The sequence below is a fragment of the Pan troglodytes genome, chromosome 1, assembly GCF_028858775.2.
Source record: "Pan troglodytes isolate AG18354 chromosome 1, NHGRI_mPanTro3-v2.0_pri, whole genome shotgun sequence".
NCBI classification, from domain to species: Eukaryota; Metazoa; Chordata; class Mammalia; order Primates; family Hominidae; genus Pan; species Pan troglodytes.
In genome coordinates, this window is record NC_072398.2 from 32,535,616 (window position 1) to 32,556,442 (window position 20,827).

The 20,827-nt window shown below is 35.7% G+C and overlaps 1 protein-coding gene across 46 annotated transcripts in view; it reads left to right on the forward strand.

Annotated features, from left to right (window-relative positions):
* Positions 1-20,827, forward strand: part of ESRRG (estrogen related receptor gamma) — a 640,701-nt gene that overhangs the window by 570,915 nt on the left and 48,959 nt on the right. For 25 of the 46 annotated variants that reach the window (XM_063791978.1, XM_063791996.1, XM_063792000.1 and 22 more), the window contains 2 exons: positions 4,912-5,022; positions 8,629-8,790. In XM_063791978.1, coding sequence (XP_063648048.1) covers positions 4,912-5,022; positions 8,629-8,790 — 273 coding nt within the window. Of the gene's footprint in view, positions 1-4,911; positions 5,023-8,607; positions 8,791-20,827 lie in introns of all 46 variants that reach the window. The other 21 variants (XM_063791940.1, XM_063791925.1, XM_063791933.1 and 18 more) reach the window with 1 other exon arrangement.

Sequence of the window (20,827 nt, forward strand, 5' to 3'; positions counted from 1 at the left end):
ACATAAAAATAATCTTATTTGGTAATTTGTATTATAGTTCTCTTTCTCTGACCTCTCTTCATTTTTTGTTCGATTTGTATTTTTTTTAACTCAACATGTTATTTGCATTTATTACTACTAATGAGAAATCATAGCTTAAGTCTATGTCCAGGGAATGGTGATAGAGATAGAATTTTCATTCAATGTTTTTGACTTAGAATATTTTAATCTTCATAGCATTACTTTTTGGTTAAATACTTCTGTCCTTTGCAATGTACCTTTTATCACTATAAAATTTGCTTTTTAATAAGAAGAAATGTAGTATCCCAATTATGCAGAGTTTGTTTTCCAATGACTTTTCTAAAAGTTATGAGAGGTGCTTTTCATAATTTGATGTTTGATTTTCTGAGATCCTGCCTCATTTATGACATGGTGCTTTAATTTTATTGGTGTCTTTAATTTTTAAAAATTTGTTTTTCTGGGAAAAACATTAAAAATAGAATTATGTTGAAAATATACAGATATCTTCATGATATCTATACAGTATTGTTTTATCTGACCATTTAAAATAACGTTATTGAATTTAAGTACATATATTATTATGATTTACATGAATAAACCTATTTTCAAAGTTGCACAAATAAAGAGGCTTTGTCCACATGTTTGAATACATATTTTGGACTGTTTTAACTTTTGGAGCTATGTCCCTTGTGTGTAGGTTTTTATTTGATTGTCCTGGGGGGAAAAATCTGGTTTTACTGGGTGGTGTTTTCCCCCAGTGTAACTAAATAAATTGATGATTACTTTCAGTATGATGTGGAAGTAGTTGCGTCTGTCTTTTACTAGGATTTTGATTCAAACATTTCACCAAGCATGAAATCAGGTAAACCAAATAATACCAATAATAAGATCATCATCCTACTAGACAATGCATAAAAGACAGATTTTTCCAGATTTTGAAAACGAGTTAAAAGCAGTATAAATATTTTCTACTTGAATTGAAAAAGTTGGAGTTGGAAATATTTGCCTGCTTTTGACAGGGGATGAAAAATCACGAGTATCAGTTCTTATGATCCTTTAAAATATACTGGCTCTAGAAATTTTTACCATTAATCGCTATCTAAACTTGATGAGTATAATACTGCATGTGGAGTCCCTGTCAATTTTTACTATATAATTATGTAATCTGTTTTTATGAGTATCAATAACTAATCATTTTTCTACTATCATATTAATAAAATTACAAATCATAAAAGAATGCATTATCTAATTAGTCTTTATTTTAGGAAATAAAGTGTAAAATCAGGACTTAGGTGAAAGGTTTTTCACTGGATAGGTGTATAGCTAGGATAAATGAATGGATAGATGGGAAGGATGAGGTAAATGTACGAGTGAATGCATAGATAGTTATTGATCTACACACACACAGGAAGGGATGTGGGGGACATAAGACAGCACCCCCTTAGATTTGTGACGCATGGAATAGGTAATATGAATTTTTCTCTAGTCCCCTTTTGAAGTTGAAAGAGAAATGCATAGTAATGGAATGTATTTGATAATACTTTTTGTTTGTTTGTTTTATGTTTGTTTGTTTGTTTGTTTTTTGAGATGGCGTTTCACTCTTGTTGCCCAGGCTAGAGTGCAATGGTGCGATCTTGGTTCACTGCAACCTCTGCCTCTCAGGTTTAAGCGATTCTCCTACCTCAGCCTCCTGAGTACCTGGGATTACAGGTGCCCACAACTACACCCAACTAAATTTTATATTTTTAGTAGAGATGGGGTCTCGCCATGTTGGCCAGGCTGGTCTCGAACTCCTGACCTCGGGTGATCCACCCACCTCAGCCTAATAATCCATAATACATAATAAAAACCCTGTCAATTGATCATGCATATTTTTTCTTCGTGATGTGTAATAGCTAGCTTTCATTGTTGCACTTCCTCTGTAGACTTAGCCCAGTTGGCTAAACTACTTGATGGCTTTAAAGTGATATAACTGTATGTCTGAATTGTTTTCCACCAAGATCTTAAATCAAGTCACTCAGCTATGGTCTTTTTCCGCAGATCTTCATGATGGACAAAACTCCATTGTCACAAACTCACTAGCTCTGACTTCTGGGTTGGAGAATATGTAGTGTTTTGTTCAATATATGAGGACATATTGCTAACAGTGAATACATTCCTTGACAAGCATGAAAAGCAAATTTAGGGAGTCTACAAACTCAATCAAGATTTATTCTGTCAGCTTTCTTGGCTCTAACAATTTTAGTGATGTCCAAAAAATGTTCCCTCTCTCTTTAGCTTTTGCCTGTCATTGTTTCTCTCTCTCTGCCTGCCTTCTCTTCACACTTCTAATAATATCAGATTAAATGTTCTCATTGGGTTGGAATTGGATAACAAACATGTGAGGATATAATTAGTGTCATATGCTTTTGATTTTCTATTAAGATTTTTAATTTTCAAAATTCTTATAATGAAAGAGGTTTGAATGTATCTTAGATGACCAGAAAAAATGTGGTCACCTCCAACTGGAAAACTATTCTGAAGAAAATTTTGAAGAGAAAGAGATGAAAAAAAATAAATCATGATGAAAGTGGAGAGAAGTAGAAGGCATTAAACTTTATTAAATATAGATGCAATAAAAATAGAACATTAGAAATTAGATGAACAAAGGAACACATCTGCTGTAGGCATGAAGTGCTTTAAAAGCAGCAATAAAGAAATATAACTTCTTTGTGAACAACATGCATGGCAATTTTCAGTGAATGCTTAATAACCTTACCTAACTTTTTTGGGTTTTGATATTTGTTTGTTTAACCTATTTAACTTTTCTCAAAGTTGTCTCCTGATGTTATTTACACTATATTCTGATACTTCAATATGACAATTCAGGCTTTATCTAGAACCAAGTTTTTGTGTGTTCTCCTAAAAGATAATCAACGCTTAAAGTAGTATTGTTAAGATAATATGAAAAATTGTTTTCCTAATAATCTTTAACATTTGAGTAATATATTCACTGTAAATATTCACATAGAAATAGATCTGCTTTTCCCAAATCGTTTCATGTAACTCAGATAACCCACAGCTCACATATTCTGCATGACATTAATCAGTATTCCAAAAAAACTGGAGCTCTGGTTCAATTGGTTTGCAAATCACTGCATGTGCTATGTAGCTTCCTCTTAGAGTTTTACAGAGCCCGTCACATATGAATGGCTCTGAGGGGGCTTAAATAAAATAGTAATACTGATGATGCTGTTAAACCAAATCTATTTCCTAAACAGTTTGAGAAATGCCAAAATATGTACAATGAATTACATGGTTGAACTTCTTAATGGATACTTTTACATTGTTATATCAATTAAAGTACAACATAATATTGCAAAAGAGTGTCCCCTCACTTCTGCTCCCAAGCAGTCATCCCTGTATTTGGTAGGGATTTATATGGTCCTGTGCTAGACTTTACAGTTACAGTCTGGAAACTAGATTGACAAGCTCTTCCCTATCACTTCCTGATATTAATGAAATTTTCCTATATTTGTAACCCCATTCATTCCCTTGGCTTTTTCCTTAATCTTTTAAATCCACTGCCAGAAAATCCCCTTTGAATCTTGACCCAACCCATCACTATTTGGGAAAAAGTTCTATTCCTGTCAGTCTACTTTTGCCCACTTTCCAGCTTCACCCTTTAGCCCTCTCCTATTAACATTCACTTCCTTCGACATCCAAGCATTTGGAATTCTTTGGGAAGCTCTTCTTTTCCTTCCTTCCTTCCTTCTTTCCTTCCTCCCTCCTTTCCTTTCCTTTCCTTTCCTTTCCTTTCCTTTCCTTTCCTTTCCTTTCCTTTCCTTTCCTTTCCTTTCCCTTCCCTTCCCTTCCCTTCCCTTCCCTTCCCTCCTCTTCCACTCTTCTTTCCTTCCTTCCTTCCTTCCTTCCTTCCTTCCTTTCTTTCTGTCTGTCTTTCTCTCTTTCTTTCTTTCACAGAGTTTCACTCTTGTTGCCCAGGCTGGAGTGCAATGGCACAGTCTCAGCTCACTGCAACCTCCGCCTCCTGGGTTCAAGCGATTCTCCTGCCTCAGACTCCCGAGTAGCTGGGATTACAGGCATGCACCACCACGCCTGGCTAATTTTGTATTTTTAGTAGAGACAGGGTTTCTTCATGTTGGTCGGTCTGGTCTCAAACTCCCAACCTCAGGTGATCTGCCCGCCTTGGCTTCCCAAAGTGCTGGTATTATACAGGCGTGAGCCACCGTGCCCGGCTAGGAAGCTCCCCTTTCTATCCTGTGTTCAGCCCAAACCTGCTCTCAGTTTTCTCACATATGAGAGGAAATACAAATTTGTGCCAAAATGTAAATAACATTCCCCTTGAGACATATTGACATTTTGATAGAGAACAATTCTTGCGTCTCTCAGGACTGAATCTGTGTAGTGTAATTCTGGCCTCCCTCCTCCCCAGCACATAGGTGCTCTTTATTCAGCTCAATTCCACAGGTCCATCCTGAGGCCTCTGGCAGACTGGAGGGAAGTTGGATAGCTCTTGGTCTACTCAGTCCTACACATTGAGCTTTCAGGGCTGACTGATGAAAAGGATGCTAAATGCCAGGGTCTTTAATTTAAGAAACTATACTAGCACCAAATAGCGGCTTCTTTGTATTAATCTACATGGAAATCTGCCTTTTCTTTGATGTGCAAATAGTGACTCTGATGGCTTTGCATAAAATGTCTTTCGGATCTGTCATCTGCTGATAGATTTGGTTTTCAACCTCTGGCAAGTTTGATTTAGCCACCACTTATTTACATTATTTGAGTACCCCTGGTCCATTCTGCATTCTACTGTTTGTCACCTATGTCCTCTTGGGGGATACCGTCTAGGTATTTGATTGGTCTCAAACATAGCTACCTTAATAGTAAGCCGGTGCCTGTCTTTGCTCACAGGGGTGCGTCTTGACAGAGTACGTGGAGGTCGGCAGAAGTACAAGCGCAGAATAGATGCGGAGAACAGCCCATACCTGAACCCTCAGCTGGTTCAGCCAGCCAAAAAGCCATGTAAGTACAGCAGATGTGTCTGGCTTCCCAGAACACGAAATCCTCCCAGTTGGCTCTATGTACATCAGCTTTGGCATGCCCATCCCTACTGACTCCAAGGAGACTTCTCTTTGTTGGAGAACAGTGGCTCTATTCCCAAAGATTGTCTGTGAGGAGCGACAGCAACTCAGCTTATTATCTTGTTTTTTTCTTTTAGAGATATCTGTGGTTTTCTCTCTCCAGCCTTTTTTTAACCTAGTCATTTTGTGGAAGCATAAGCATATTAATGCATAGCTTATATAGTGTGAATTTTACATTTACTGGTTATCTTTATTTGCAGAGGTACATAAAATGGATCATACTGTGATCATTAGTTCATTGGAGCTCTTAGTTTCAGATTTCACAAGAAAGTGATTTTTGTAGTTTTCACTAACTAAATGAGTTTGACTGCTCAACCTCCCAATGAAAATACATTAGGGGCCTCATTAATTTGGAGCTATAGAAGGTTAACACACTAGCTAGCAATAGATTAAAACAAGAATGGGCACTACTAATAACAAGCATAGGTGGCTGGTTCCATCTGAGATGCCCTTATGGACGGTATGAATTGTTTTTAAAGAGCTCATGGTTTTATGGAGCCAAGTTGCAATTTGAAAGGATGACTGGTACATTGCTAAAATGCAAGCCCCATTCTTTTTGTCATTAACGAAAAAGAGTTGGAATATAGATTGAGGCAATCACTGTATCCTATTTTCTGAAAATCAGTTAATAGTTGTAGTGCAACAGAACTAGCGTTTTAGGATGTTTATGAATAGGGATCCTACTGGGCATGGAGGAGTGCTTTGGTGAAAACGGTTTTCCAATTTAGTTGTCTTTTTCTAAGAAGACACAACCAGCACTCACCAGAGGAAAATGCATCTGTAGCAGTTCTAGGAAAGACATGGGTAATTTTTGATCTGCCTTCAGGGGAAGAGAAGATGTCCACTTCTAATTCAGATTCTCCAGGAGGGGTCACTGCTGTGCATCATATACATGTGAGCATATGGAAATCTGTTTAATAAATAAAACAGACCCTGAACTGTAAATGAAAGGACATTTTAGCTATGTCAAAGGAAAAACAACCAGTTTTACATAAAATTAAAGCTTAAGTGAACATATGGCATAGTTTCCTTTTGCCTTTCCAAAAAACATTATGTTGATTATACCTTCAATTGTCCAATCTGGCATCTTCTCCTCAGCCTGCATAAGCTGTTTGGCATTCTGCAAATACAATTGAGGACTGCATTAAACAGATTTTGCACATTATAATAAAAAACCTCTCTGATAATACAATAATATGCAGTAAACACTAATGCTTAATTTCATTAGAGGTTTAGTTTTTCTGAATTCACTAATATACAGACTGCCCATTTCTCATTTATTTTATACAAACATTGACTGAAACCATTGATAATTTCCTCTACTGAAAGAAAAATGAGCACCAGCCCATGTGTAAGTTGAAATGATAGAGGAGCATCTATGGTTTTCTTCGTAAACCTGAGAAATTGGGAAGTGGCTTGTCAAGTACCTTTAAGAAGATTACAGCAATTTCAGTGAGCTCCATTTGTCTCAGATAAAGAGGACTCCTAATAAATCATTACTCATTATCTAAAGGCCTCTGTGTTAATTTTCTTTAGTCCGTCCAATTAGTGTGTTTTTGTAACAAACATTTATAAAACTTAATTTTCAGATCCTGTCAGATAAGTGTCAAGAGACTGTGCCTGAGCTTTGCTGAGAAAGTGGCTGGGGAGGTTTCTGGACCCTGACTGATTGTGTACTACAAAGAACCAAGAATGAAAATTGGGTTCTATTGATTCTAATTAGGGAAACATTAAATAAGATTTACCTAGAAACAGTGCTGCCGGCTATTCCATTTTCTGAATGATGGGAATTTCTAAGCTTCAACCAAATTTCTCTGACCTCTCGTGTCAAGTATCCATTGACTTGGATAAAGCCAGTGCTATGTTCCCTGTACTAAAAAAAAAACAACTAGAATCATGATTACTTTCGGATATACTTTTATGCTCTTTACTTTTGGATTTTCTTCTAATCCTGAGAATCTAATGGTTGCTGACAGGTTTTGTTGCATTGTCAGAGCAATGAAAGTTGAAACTTTTCCAAGCATAACTAAAAGTATGGGGTGTTGTTTCTGTAGCATATAAAAAAATCCAAATTAAATATTAAAAAATTAATCTCTATTTAATTTTTAATTCTTTTCTAGTCAACGTAGTATTTGGGAATATTTCCTCCCAAATCTGCCTACTCAATTTGATGATGGTAGAATATTATCTGTTGTCTATTTGAAATAAGTATAATTAATATGGGAGCCATATTCATAAATGTTTAAATGTTATGTTAGAAAAAGTGCTAATTCTAGCTTGGACAAGCCTCATTCTTCAATAAAAGGAGATAAAATGAATGCTATATTTAACTCTAAGTTATGTGAAGTGTTTTTATATTGGGTTTAAAAAGTTAAAAACTTAGAGCGAGAGGCAAAGAGTCTGATAAACACATTGGGAACTTTGGCTGTGTTCACAAGAACCTCATTTAAAGTCCTGGTTTTCTACAGTAATAGTACATAGAACATTTAAATATGTGGGTTTATTCTTACCCGTTTGTATCTCCTCACTTAGAAGAAAGCATAAAATCTTAAGCTACATATAGAAATTGAAAATAGGGCCAACAAGAAAAATCATTCTGTTACCAAGACTTTACAGCCCCTTCCATAACTCTCACATGCCCCTGAGCAATAAAACACATTTGATGTGATGCTTTCCATTTGTCTCTAGTGTTTATTTTTTGAAGGATTTTTAAAACATATATCACAAATTTCAGACAGATAAATCTGAACCAGAGAATGAACTAAGGACAACTGATGAAAATAGAGGATTAAAGAATTTGACACACAGAAGAGAAAATGACTGTAACATTTAAGGAGGAGTATTTTTATGGAAACATATTAGCTGTATTTGGAAGACTGGCTGGGTGTGTGGGGAGGGGGAGAAAAAAATAAATTCCTATTTAATGCATCCCACGGAGATAGAGTTATATAGTCAGTAATTCACCAAGGCAGAAGGGCTCTGACCTTTGCTCTTCTTTAAAGGAATTAAGACAATTAATGACTTTCATGCCCATTATGACTACAGGCATTAGTAGTTCTTTGCCTCCTGTGTTATGATCTATATTTCAATAGTTTACTGGGGGTTTTATTTTAAGCTATTTTATACCATTTAATCTACTTCACCAAATCCCACTTAAGAATCAAAGCACAAACCCAGAAAGCATCTAACTTCTCTTATCTGTTTGCTATAAAAATTTTCACTACAGGACAGACGCTTCATTCCAGCAAAAGCAGGTAGAGCAAAGAAGGAAAAAAAAGACTACATTCTATCACGACTGCAGTGGCATATGTCTTGCTATGAGTTTTCCTGCACACTGTTTAATATATACCTATTGAGCCATAATTGGAATATTTAGGGTTTATTGTAGGATATTTGGATTGTTTTTCAAAACACAAAATACTCTAGGGTTTATAAAAGAGGGATGATACTACTAGTGATCTTGTAGTGCTCTGGTCTGATCCTGCAGATAACAAGATTGTCTCACATTTGTTGGTGGCTGAACCGGAGAAGATCTATGCCATGCCTGACCCTACTGTCCCCGACAGTGACATCAAAGCCCTCACTACACTGTGTGACTTGGCCGACCGAGAGTTGGTGGTTATCATTGGATGGGCGAAGCATATTCCAGGTACATTTTCTGAAAAGAAAAAGAAAAGAAAAGGTTGCAATTAATTCCCTAGGTTATGTATATAGATTTGGGTGAATTCAAATTTTTCTCATTTAGACTTAAAAAAAACCCTTTACATTTATTTTTAATCATAATTTAGAGTTTTGCATATCCTAATAGAATCCTTAGACTTTATATTATTTATATTGGTACCACCTTGAGTTCTTGTTAGTTTTTCATATGTACAGGTACTACTGCCAGTGTAAGCTAACGAGAATATAAATTTAAAACATTTCTTTATCCTTTGTCAAAATTCTTACCTTTTTCCTAGCAAATACTTCTACTTTTTCTTTTCACTTTAAAAAATGTTTTTGTCAGCGGTAGCCTAATGTACTATTTTCCCAACTAAGAATCACTAGTTTTGTTCATAGTGGCTAGTTATATCCTATTGCTGGTCATATTCACAAGCTTTGCTTTGGTTTACAATCAGATATTTATCTTTACAGATAAATTGTGAAAATAAATATTAAATGGACATGGTAACTTTTCCTATATGGTAATTTAAAGTTAGCATTTAAAAATATTTCTCTTCTTTTTTTCTTGACCCATCCTGTAATATGAACAAATATGTACATGCTTGTAAGTTTTGAGAATTTTAGTATTCTACTTGAATTATTTTTTATTTGTTTGGAGTTGAATTTTCAGATAGTTTATAAACAAGTTTTCGAATGATAAGCAATGTTTTTCTGGTACAGTTAACTTATTTCTGTCTCCTTAAACTAGTTTGTCTTTATGCTTTGAATGCTACAGTAATTTCTTTAATCAAATTGATGGAAGTCCCTTTCCCAGCCCACACTGAAACCAATTTATTGGTCATGATACGCCAGCTATGTTGCTAACAGTCGTAACGAACTGTCAGGCGATATCGCAGTGAAGCTAATTTGAAGTCATTAGGTGTGCAGCGTTCAGGCGACAATTTGTTACAGTGGTTAGGAACACAGCTGACATTTCTGAATGGCTTTGTTCGTTGTAGCTCTAGATGAGGCCAAGCAAATTGTAAACTAATTTAAACATCACTCTGTATTATACCAGCTACTTTGTCTTACACTGTTTGCTAATAAAGCCCCCCAAATTAAGTCAAAACTAGTTAAATAGGTGAGCTTGTATATTCTTTAGAGGACACCTACACAAGGATTACTACATATAAAAGAAGAATAAGAATTTGATTGTGTGGATATTTGATATTGCAGTTGGATTGTAATCACATCTGTATGACTTTTAGAAAAATAAAAAGAAAGGATTTACTGCAAGATGTAAGACAATTGTTGATTAATGCAGTGGGAACAGCCGGAATTTACTTCAACAGTGTATGAAAACTTATTTGTAAGGAAAGCACTATTGAAGGGTTTAGAGATGAAAGAAACAAGACTCACATTTGTTGAAGTGTCCATAGACACTTTTTTAGATGATTGATATATATCATTTATATTAATATATCATTATGATATATGTATACACACATTTTAAATATCATTATTTTCACCCAGGATTTCTCAGCCTTGGCATTATTGATATTTGGGACGAGATAATTGTCATGAGGGGCTGCCCTGTTCATTGTAGGAGGTTTAGCGGCACCCATGGCCTCTACCCACTAGATGCCAGTAGCACCCCTGAATTGTGAGAAACAAAACTGTCTTCAAACAGCCCCAAATGTCCTCCAGGAGATAAAATCGCCCCAGCCTGACCCTCTTCCCCCAAACTGAAAACCACTGTTCTAACCCAGGAATCAGGTATTATTATTCTCAATTCAAAGATAAGGAGATTTGAGGTAGAGAGAGGTAAAAAACACTTGCACAAATTCACAGCCATATCCAGTACCTTCAGAGTGGCTTCCTGGAGTAGAATCAAGATATTTTAGTCTCCAGTTTATTGCATTTAAAAAACCTATTTCAAAATGATAATGATGATAATATTGTTATTAACAACAGCGTGAAAAGCTGTGTCACTATGGTTCCAAACCACCCATTATTTCGGAGAGTTCTGCTCAAGTTGTCCCTGAAATAAAAGATTTGTAAGGCCAATATTTTGATATCATACAGATAAAGCATAATAAAAACCAATAAAAGTCAACAATTTCTTTTGAACTTTCTAGTAAGGAAAGTGAGTGATAAATATGTAGGTCCGACTGTGCATCCAAGTAGAAATGTCAGCTTACAAAGGGACTTGTCACAGTAAAGGGGCTCTAGTGACTTTTGTAAAGACAGCAACTTTAAATAACTATGAGTAACACCATTTCCAGTGGTGGAAACAATTACTATACGATTATGGGTTCAGTCTTAAGCTGAGGCTTAGAATTGGTGGGGACTGACGTTATTCTCTCTCTATAGCAAATGTCAGAAGAGTTCACTGTGGAGTAGTGATTCACAGCTCTGATTTTCGTGATACCCTGAGGGTGTTTTAAATGATTGCAAGGAATATCTTGGCTTTTCAGAAAGGGATTAGCAAAACAAGAGTTAACAGAAATAAAAAAAAAATTAATAATACCTATGCCATACAGTGCTTGAGGTAGAAGGAGAGGGTGTTCTGATATCAAAGTGTGCTGCCTTACCCTGGGTTCAGGAGGTTGGTCAGTAGAGGACCACACTACAGCTATATGGACTGAGAGACAGGGAAGTAAAGGCTGGAGAAAGCAAAGATAAAAGTCACATTTCCGCCTCGATAAAAGTAAAATTGTGTTCTTGATAACATGAACCAATCCTGATAACTGGGGTCATAGCCGGAATTAAAGCCAAATCAGAACTGAAATTTCACCTGTCTTGGTCTTAACTTTAAAACTCTTTGTTTTTGCAAAGCTTATGTTAAAGTGAAGTCATTTTTTAATACACTAAAATTCAAGCTCCTGTTATCTTTATGCTGTTCTCAGTTTGTATAATTACACCCATACACATACATATATGTTTTTAAAATTAAGCTTAGCATCGAAAATGAGTAGTTTTTCTGTGCTGCTTCGAATGTACTTTTGCACACTTTCTTTATAAGAAAGTGAAGGATACAACAAAATAAGATATTGAAGAAAATACATATGGAATAGGTTTTTTATCAGTAAATAGAATTAGTTGACTTACATTAATAAATCATATAAATGGGAAAGTGTGTTGTTATGAAACATGACCATACTTTATCTCTAGAAGAAAAAAAGATCACAAGGGCTTTAGAAAATGCTTGACTTTAGTTGGAGGAGCATAAGGGCACAAGAACAGATGATGGTGCCCTAATAGCCCTTTTTAAGGATGACAGGGCCCAGCCATTAGCATCCTTTTATATCCTTGGAAATTGCTCATGCCTCGCTTTTCTGGTTCCTATCTGCCTGACTCTTTTTTATTTCTCTTTCAATTTCGTCCGCGCTCGGATAAGCGCATGCTAACACAATATGATTGAGCTGTAAAATGGAACGCTGTCGCCTCTAATCTCTTTTATGTAGATACGGAGGTACTGCACACTCCACTTCACTCCCTCTCCATTGTTGGCCTTTTTTAGAATGGGTTGCCAAGTAATGGAGGCTCTGTCAAATATTAGAGCTAGGTTTCACAGGGTGTGATAAGACGATTATCAGCCCAACAGTCAGATCTATTATTGTTCTTTTTGGTTGATTAAAATATTATTATGTACTGTAACTTTGTTAGCAAAATGCAGAATGTGCTTAGTCAGATGGTGCTTTAAAAAGCATAACCCATGTTAGCTGACCTATATAAATGGCTTAAACATATTTATGGATCTTGCCAGACAACTTAGTTTAAAATAACAGAATGATATTTTAACAATTAAATGAATGAATGCATTTCAGAAAAAATTGTCTTTGTTTATTAATATGGCAAATCTTCAGGTCTGCTTGTTTATTTTTAACGTGACAAATTAAATAATTACCCATTGAAGAAGGAGGACTTTGCTCAAGTTTGGGGGGCCTCAGTTACATTTTTCAATTGATCTCTATTGTAATGATATCAAATAGAAAAAAAATCCTATAATTTTTCTACCTATCAACTGGAGGCAAGAGATATTAAACTCTAAAAGAAAACTACATAAGGAAGACGATGTAATAAAATAGTCTTTAAGTATATGTATTCACATAAGAAACAGAAATCTAAGCCACATAAACCAATATTTACTATTTGCCCTGAAACATTTTTAAAATAAAAACATTCAGTTAGGAGAACATATCAAAAATTGCTCATTGACTTAGCTTTTTATAGTTTTCTCAGAAGTATTTAGACTTTTCTAGCAATGAAAGGAATCTATAAAGAACATGGATAAACTGTTTCTACATTTAGGGTATAAACTTTGGAAAAGAATAGCCAAGCATGTGTAAATATTTATTGCTAAAGATACTGCTTGAAGATATATTTATTGTTCTAATAAATTTTACAGAGTCAAATTTTTAAGATTATATCATCCACCAAGCAAAATTATGGAGGTTTCATTTTTAAAATACTCATTACTGGGTACTGGTGGATAAAATACCCATCTTAAAATAGTAGCACCATTAAGTGATTAGGATACGTGCAAAAGCACAATAAAATGTGGCAAAAATAATTTAATGTTATGTTTCCGTTTATAATGTAAACTATGTTTCTATGTATATATGTGTGTGATTAAGGTTTGATGTACAGGACACAGGACATGGTTGACTAAGGGTGAGTTATACCATATGTTAGTCATACCTTATATTCTGTTTTGGGTCTGTATCATTGGCACTTGAAAAATGTTTATTGATTTGTTGACTAAAAATGTGCATAGCACAAAACTCTTAATTGGCTCCAAGTTTCCACCCTCTGCTGCATCCCGTAACTCAATTTACGTGGACTTATAATATTTCTACTTTGCTATGAATGAATTAAAACACTTGTAGCCTCTTTTTTCAGGATTAACTTTTCTTTTGTGTATGTAACCTAATGATTTTAGAACTGTGAAGTAGTTAAGTCTTTTAGTTAAGTGGAAGAAAGTTAAATATAAGACCCAAAACCTTGGCACTTAATAAGACTGTTTAAATTATGAGAATATTCAATTATGGAATGGGTGCGGTGGATCACGCCAGTAATTGCAACACTTTGGGAGGCCGAGGCAGGTGGATCACCTGAGGTCAAGAGTTCAAGATCAGGCTGGCCAACATGGCAAAACCCCGTCTCTACTAAAAGTATAAAAATTATCGGGATGTGGTGGTGGGTGCCTGTAATCCCAGTTACTCAGGAGGCTGAGGCAGGAGAATCACTTGAACCCAGGAGGTGGAGGTTGCAGTGAGCCCAGATCACGTCACTGCACTCCAGCCTGGGTAACAAGAGGAAGACTCCATCTCAAAAAAAACAAACAAACAAACAAAAAAAAAAACAGAATACAATTATGAAATATTTAAAGGTTATTTTTAATGTACCTGGTAGTTATATACCTGTATACCTGTAGTTGTGATTAATAAGGGTCGAATGATTCTGAAAGTAAAATCAGAAAACTTGAGCTGTCATTGAGTAATTTTTTGTAAGTTACTTAATTGCTCTCACTATCAGTTAAAATAGAAATCAAATGAGGAAAAAAATACATGCAAATTATTTATATGTATAAATAATTTTCAAATTATAAAGCATGATCTAAATGTACAGCATTCAGTGTTCGTTTTTATTTTCTAGATACTGCCATAGATTGTCATTACAATTAAAACCAAGTGATCTAAAAAGTTCATATTCATAAAAGCAATTTATAAAAATTCAGAACAAACATCAATTTTAATAGAGAGGGGAGAAAAGCTTATTTAACCAAGAGAATCATTGTGTAGATACTGTCATAATTTTATTCTACATGGGCAGGACCATTGGCGTCTAAACGATTTAGTCCAGCCTCTTTGGTTAAGCCTAAAACAACTGAAAATTTACCAGTTTAATAGTTTCTGAAGTCATAACTATGGCATCGAAATAGGAACCAGTAAGATGAGAAATAAGTTTTGAAAAAAATAATCTGAAGTATTACTTAGGGACTCTATTTTCTGCAGCTACCCTTGCTGGAAACAAAAAAGTAGACCAACAGAGAAGTAGCTAGGTTTCCTAGGCAGAGATCTAGTTCAAGAGACAAGCCAAAGTTGTGAAAAATGCTCAGAGAGGCCTGTCCTCACCACTCATGCCATTGTTTTTGACCTAATATACAATTCTGTCATCATACTAAATATCCTGTGTTCATGTGTCTCCGTTCCAGCATTGCTTTTTCTTGTTCCCAGGACTCCCCAAAATATATTTGCCATCCATACATAACCAAGCTCTTATATACCTGTGATCAAAGTGAAATAATCATTTCATAGTAATCACTGAATGCAATTTAAGTATTTGAGTGTCTCCTGTATATTTAACACTACATTTTGTACTATGGGAAATTTAAAAGATGTGCATGACATGACATCTACCCTGAATGATGGATCTATGTCTGCATAAATACATATACATGTGTGTGCATACATTTGTGATAATCTATTTGGTTTACAACTTTATTAGTTCCAGAATTTATTCAGCTTTATTTTTTTTTCATGGGATTAAGCTTTAAATATAAAACTAACTAACATCTCCATAGTTATTTATTGTTTACAAAAGACCCTTATCAACTTTTATGTGATGTCCACAACAATTCTGTAGGTAAGTTTCAATCTTATTAGTCCCACTTTATATATGAGTAAACCTGAGGTTCAGGAACCTTGACACACACCGTTGACAATGATACTTAGACACATAGTATATTTAACTTAATGTGTTTTTTTGTTTTGGTTTGGTTTGGTTTGGTTTTTTAACAGTGGCTTCCTTATATCTTTCTTTTCATTCCTTGTCTGCTTTTCTGTTGTTCATTGTCATTTGTTCCAGATTACCTACTTCTGTTTTATAACAAGTTAAGGCAAATGTAACATATTTGCCCTATCAATAAATCTTATCTATACATTAAAAAATGAAAGATTAAAGGGAAGGAGAGTGAATTTAAAAAGGAAATGTATGTCCCATAAATCAATAAAAATCAAGGTGTTTGGACAAGAGTGTATTTTAAACATTCCTGATTACAAGTTTTACTGAAACAAGTCAATCACTAACTGCTCATGTGAAGAGCTGGCGAAGTCCTGAAATGATTGGTTGCTAAGATTGGATGCTCCCTGTCTCTGACTCTCTTCAGATCACTGGGCAATTAATCTGATTGAAAGTTATAGGCAAATTGGAGCAGAAGTGAGTAGTTGTGCAAGACTTTTGACCATATAAAAAATGTTAGCTCTACCACTTAACAGTTTCTTCTTAGTTTCTTCCTCTCTCCTTCTTGCCTTCCTTTCCTTCCTTCCATGCATAAGCATTTAATGAGCTCTATGTCAGACCCTGTGCGCTAATGATACACACATGAATACAGCACAAATTCTGCTTTTAACATCTTCACTGTGTGGTGGGTGATTCAGGGAGGTGATTTGACAACTATAACTGAATTATGAGGGCTATGATAGTCCTCTCCTACAGAGTCACATGGAGACTTAGAAGGAGGAGCATGGGAAGAAGATGTGACTTGAGGCTGGAAAGATCTGCAAGGACCCCATCATGAAAAACCTTGAATTTTATGCTAAGGAAAACAAATTTTATTCTGAAGGCAGTGAAGTGCTATTGAAAGTTTTAGCTGAAGATGACCTGAGTTGAACTGCATTTTGAAAAGATTAAAATTGGAACTTTTGAATTATTTTACACACAGAAAGATTTCCCAATACCTTTGAAAACAATTCCTGAGTGCTGAGGATTTCTACATGTACTATGTCCTAAAATATGTTATCATTTTAAGGCAAGTTCATGGTAATTGCTAAGCTCTTTTGAACGATAAAGTGACAGGATGAGCTTAGTCAGTCAGTTCACCATATATTATAATCTTTTAGAAGCCTGACATTTCCTGAAACGTACCTGAGGATTATCAAAATATCAATATCCTATAGACCTGGCCCAGGTCACATATTTTTTTTTTCTGGCACTCTTCTTTTTTGTTAATGGAGCTGTTACCTCTGACTTTTTAGTTATTCTTAAGCTACTTGATAAGTTAAAGAGAGAAAGCCTTGTGGTTTTGTGAGAAAATTGTTATAGAAAAGCTGGCATAATTAGTATAATTCATATATGCTTAAATGCTTGATTAAAAAAGCTTTTTCCACCTCTAAAAGAAAAGTTGGGGGAGGAGTGCAGAACACGATGCATAGAATGTTTTGTTTTCCCCTTTGCTCCTTTTTGACCCTCTCTCCAACCCTAATCCCACTTCCCTTCAGTGGGCTGGTTGCACTTTTTCCCCTGCGTCCCCCTTTATCTGCCTCAGCCAATCTCCAAATGAATGCGTGTCTATCCTGGCCTTGGCTTTGACACTCTGGATATATTGATTAATAGTTGCCCTAAGCTCCTTTTAGCAAATCAAATTTTCACTTTTAGCAAGGATTTCGCCTCTGATTTATTCAGCAAAGTGAAATGCACTAAATTGACTTTGACATTCAGGGAAAATGGCTGAAAAACAAAGAGCAGAGGAAAGAGATATAAATTGTGTGGCAGCTGGAGACATCAGGCATCCGAGAAACAGTTTTCTATAGAATACAGTCATTTAAAAGCACTTTTTAAACAGGCAGAGAAGTGATTTCTTAAAATTGTTTTAACTATTCAGGTTTTTTTTTTAAAGAGGGCACCCGTATTACTCAGCTGAACTTAGAATTTCTGATATGATAACACTATATTTTGTGCATATAATAGCTGGGTAATCCAGCTTTGTACCTATCAAAATTAGTTCGTGAAAACTGGAAAGTAACCTAATTATTTTGGAAAAGAAATATTCAAGTCATTTTAAACACAAAATAGAATTGTTACCTTGGAAGTGCTAGTGATTTATAGTAAAGTGTGTATGTGTTTTAAAGGATAGAGCTTTTTCCACTAGAAGGAGAATTTGAAATAATTTTGGATCACAAACCTCAGTAGAGAAAAGCCATGTACCTTTGCTCATCTGTATGCTTTTTTTCCCCCAAGAATATCAGCCTTGGCTGTGTTCTTTTATGTGACTGAGTCAGCCTACCTCCTTGTTAGACCAAGGTTCAGTGAATATGTAACCACCAGGTTCAAGAAACAAAGTGTGGTTTTGATGTGTAAAAGGCAATGGTGCTGGTGTGGATGAAGAAAAGAGAAAGGGAGTTGAACTGAACTCAATATGGACACTTGGGGAGGAATTAAAGGTGTGAGGAATATCAGGGAATATTTTTGATATTGAGATCTAATAGACTGTTGCATCACCTCTGTTGAGGGATTATCAGGGCAGTGAAAGGAGAAGAGGAAGGCAAACGCTACAGCAAATTCCTTTGCTGTTCATTTCCCTCTTTCTTGTTGACGATGAATTTTCCTTATTAATCACAGTAAGGGTCCACATAGATGTAGTCGAAGCATTATTCTCCCTTTAACTACACATTTTTATTATTCTCTTTTCTTTAATTTTCAACAAATCTAACAGGAAAGTTGTACTAACTGACATCAAAAGTGACCCCAACTATCCATATTAATGGCATTTTACAAATTAGTTTTTTTAGGAGATGGGGTTTTGCTCTGTCACTCAGGCTGGAATGCAGTGGCATGATCATAGCTCAGTGCAACCTGGAACTACTGGGCTCTAGCAGTCCTCCATCCTCAGCCTCCTAAGTAGCTGAGATTACAAGCATAAGCCACTGCACTCAGCTCAAATGAGTTTTTGTTTTTGTTTTTGTTTTTGTTTTTGTTTTTTGAGACAGAGTCACTCTTGTCGCCCAGGCTGGAGTGCAGTGGCATGATCTTGGCTCACTGCAACCTCCGCCTCCTGGGTTCAAAAGATTCTCCTGCCTCAGCCTGCAGAGTAGCTGGGATTACAGGTGCATGCCACCAAGTCCGGCTAATTTTTGTATGTTTAGTAGAGGAGGAGTTTCACCATGTTGGCCAGGCTGGTCTCAAACTCCTGACTTCAGATGATCCACCCACCCCAGCCTTCCAAAGTGCTGGGATTACAGGCTGAGCTACTGTACTCAGCCTCAAATGATGTATCTTAACACCGTACCAAGTGTGTCCACAGCACTAGACTCTTACAGAAATATTATTTCACTAAAATCCTGCTGCTTCCTCCCCAATTCAGCCATCATAAATACCCTCAATTAGAAGATTTCAAGTAGAAGAACCAATTTAACCTGCCAAAATCACTCATTGGCAACAGTCTAAGCAGGCTATGTTGTATGCTAAATGGTCATAACGCCTCCATTTGTTTATACATACTTTGCTATGACTCTTAAGAAGAAAACTTTTTTTCTCTTAGGAAAAAAACACACTTTTAAAATTTTTGATTTCTGGAGTAGTCCACAACTTTTATATTAATTTTTGACAGGTTATTTTTTTTTCCTATAGCGACTGTCAGGAATGATATACAAAGTATGTAAACTCAAAGTAGGGATTTTGTTTTAGCTTTTTATGTACACTTGGATCTCTTATGGTGCAGTAAAATATTATTTTCATATGAATTTAAATGTACTAGTGCATTGTATTTTGGAAAGGAGAGAAATATAATGAATAAACCCAATCCATGATAATTCTGAGAGCAATAGTCAATTCAACTTAATCTGAAACTCTGCTAGTCTCCAGTAATCACATAGCTTTGCTTCCAATGAGGAAATTATATTTTCATTGCCAGAATGGGCATTATTCTGGCAACCACAAATTGTTAATATTAGAAAGTCCAGAAGGGGAAAAGACCAATTTCTTCAACTGGATTTCACTTAAGCAAGTTGAAAACTGAATGTCCAGGTCAGCAACACACCTACCCAGTTTCTGAGAATCATCTGAGCCCAATTAAATACCATAACACTAGGGGTGTCTCCAAAGAGCAGCCACCTCCTCTCCGTATGAGGGAGGCTTCACACCTGCTTAACCTACATTAGGAAAGGATTAATTACCTGAAGTGCTGGGCCTCCTCCACCAGTCAGCACGTTTGTGCCAGGGCACATGGTGGCCTGGGCTGCAGAGGGAGAGAGGGAGAAGGAGCAGCTGTGAGTTCCTGGAGAAACTAACTCTTCCTGACATGGTCAGCATTTTAGGAAAAAAAAAAATAAGTCAAGCTGCTCTTATTCTTGTGATTTGTCTGTGTCATGGCAAAACCCAGTGGCAGGGTGTCCTCAGCACAGATTTGCATACCTAAAAGAGGAATGCACTCTCAGAGGTTCAACGCAATGTTTCTTAGATTCATCTTTTGTGGAAAAACATGGAATAATTACTTCAGATTTTTCAGCTTTGTTTCTGTGAATTGCTGTTATTCTAAAAGAGAGAGCTTTATAATAAATGTTCCCAAACTTTCAAAATATGATTGTTTATTTAAAAGCATGTCTACAGGAAGCTTTGTAACACCCCTTTCTAATATATGGAATAATATCAAAGCTAGATCCCTTTCCTCAAAAAGTCGATTCTGGGATGATAGAGCTGGAATGGCCTTTGGAGATAATTTGCTAGACCTTTGTATTTTAAGGGGAGGCACCATATTGTAGTCAGCAACGTACTGTCTTTGTAGTTAGAGACCCTCGTTCAAATCTTGGTATTGCCACATCCCATGAGCTCAGTATGCCCATATATAAGTTGGGGTTAGCAATACCTACGGTATGGATTGCTGAGATAATCCAATGAGCTAACATAGGCCAAGTGCCCAGTCTAATCTTTGACATATAATTTCAAGTGTTCAACAAATGTTAAATGCCTTTACTTGCACATTCACTTATGGATAAAGATGCTTAAGATCAAGAAAGTTGAATGATCTGCATGAGGTCACAAACTAGTCAGAGACAGAGTTGAGACTAAAACTCAGGTCTATTAATGCTCAGTTGTGCATTATTGATATTTATCATTATCACTAACAGTTTTTCAGAAAACAGTATACTATTCCTGCTTATGCATAGTATTAGATATTTAAAAATTATCATCTTAACTTTTTCCTATATTATATCACATTTGATATATATATAGATATACATGATTTATATGGACAATATATT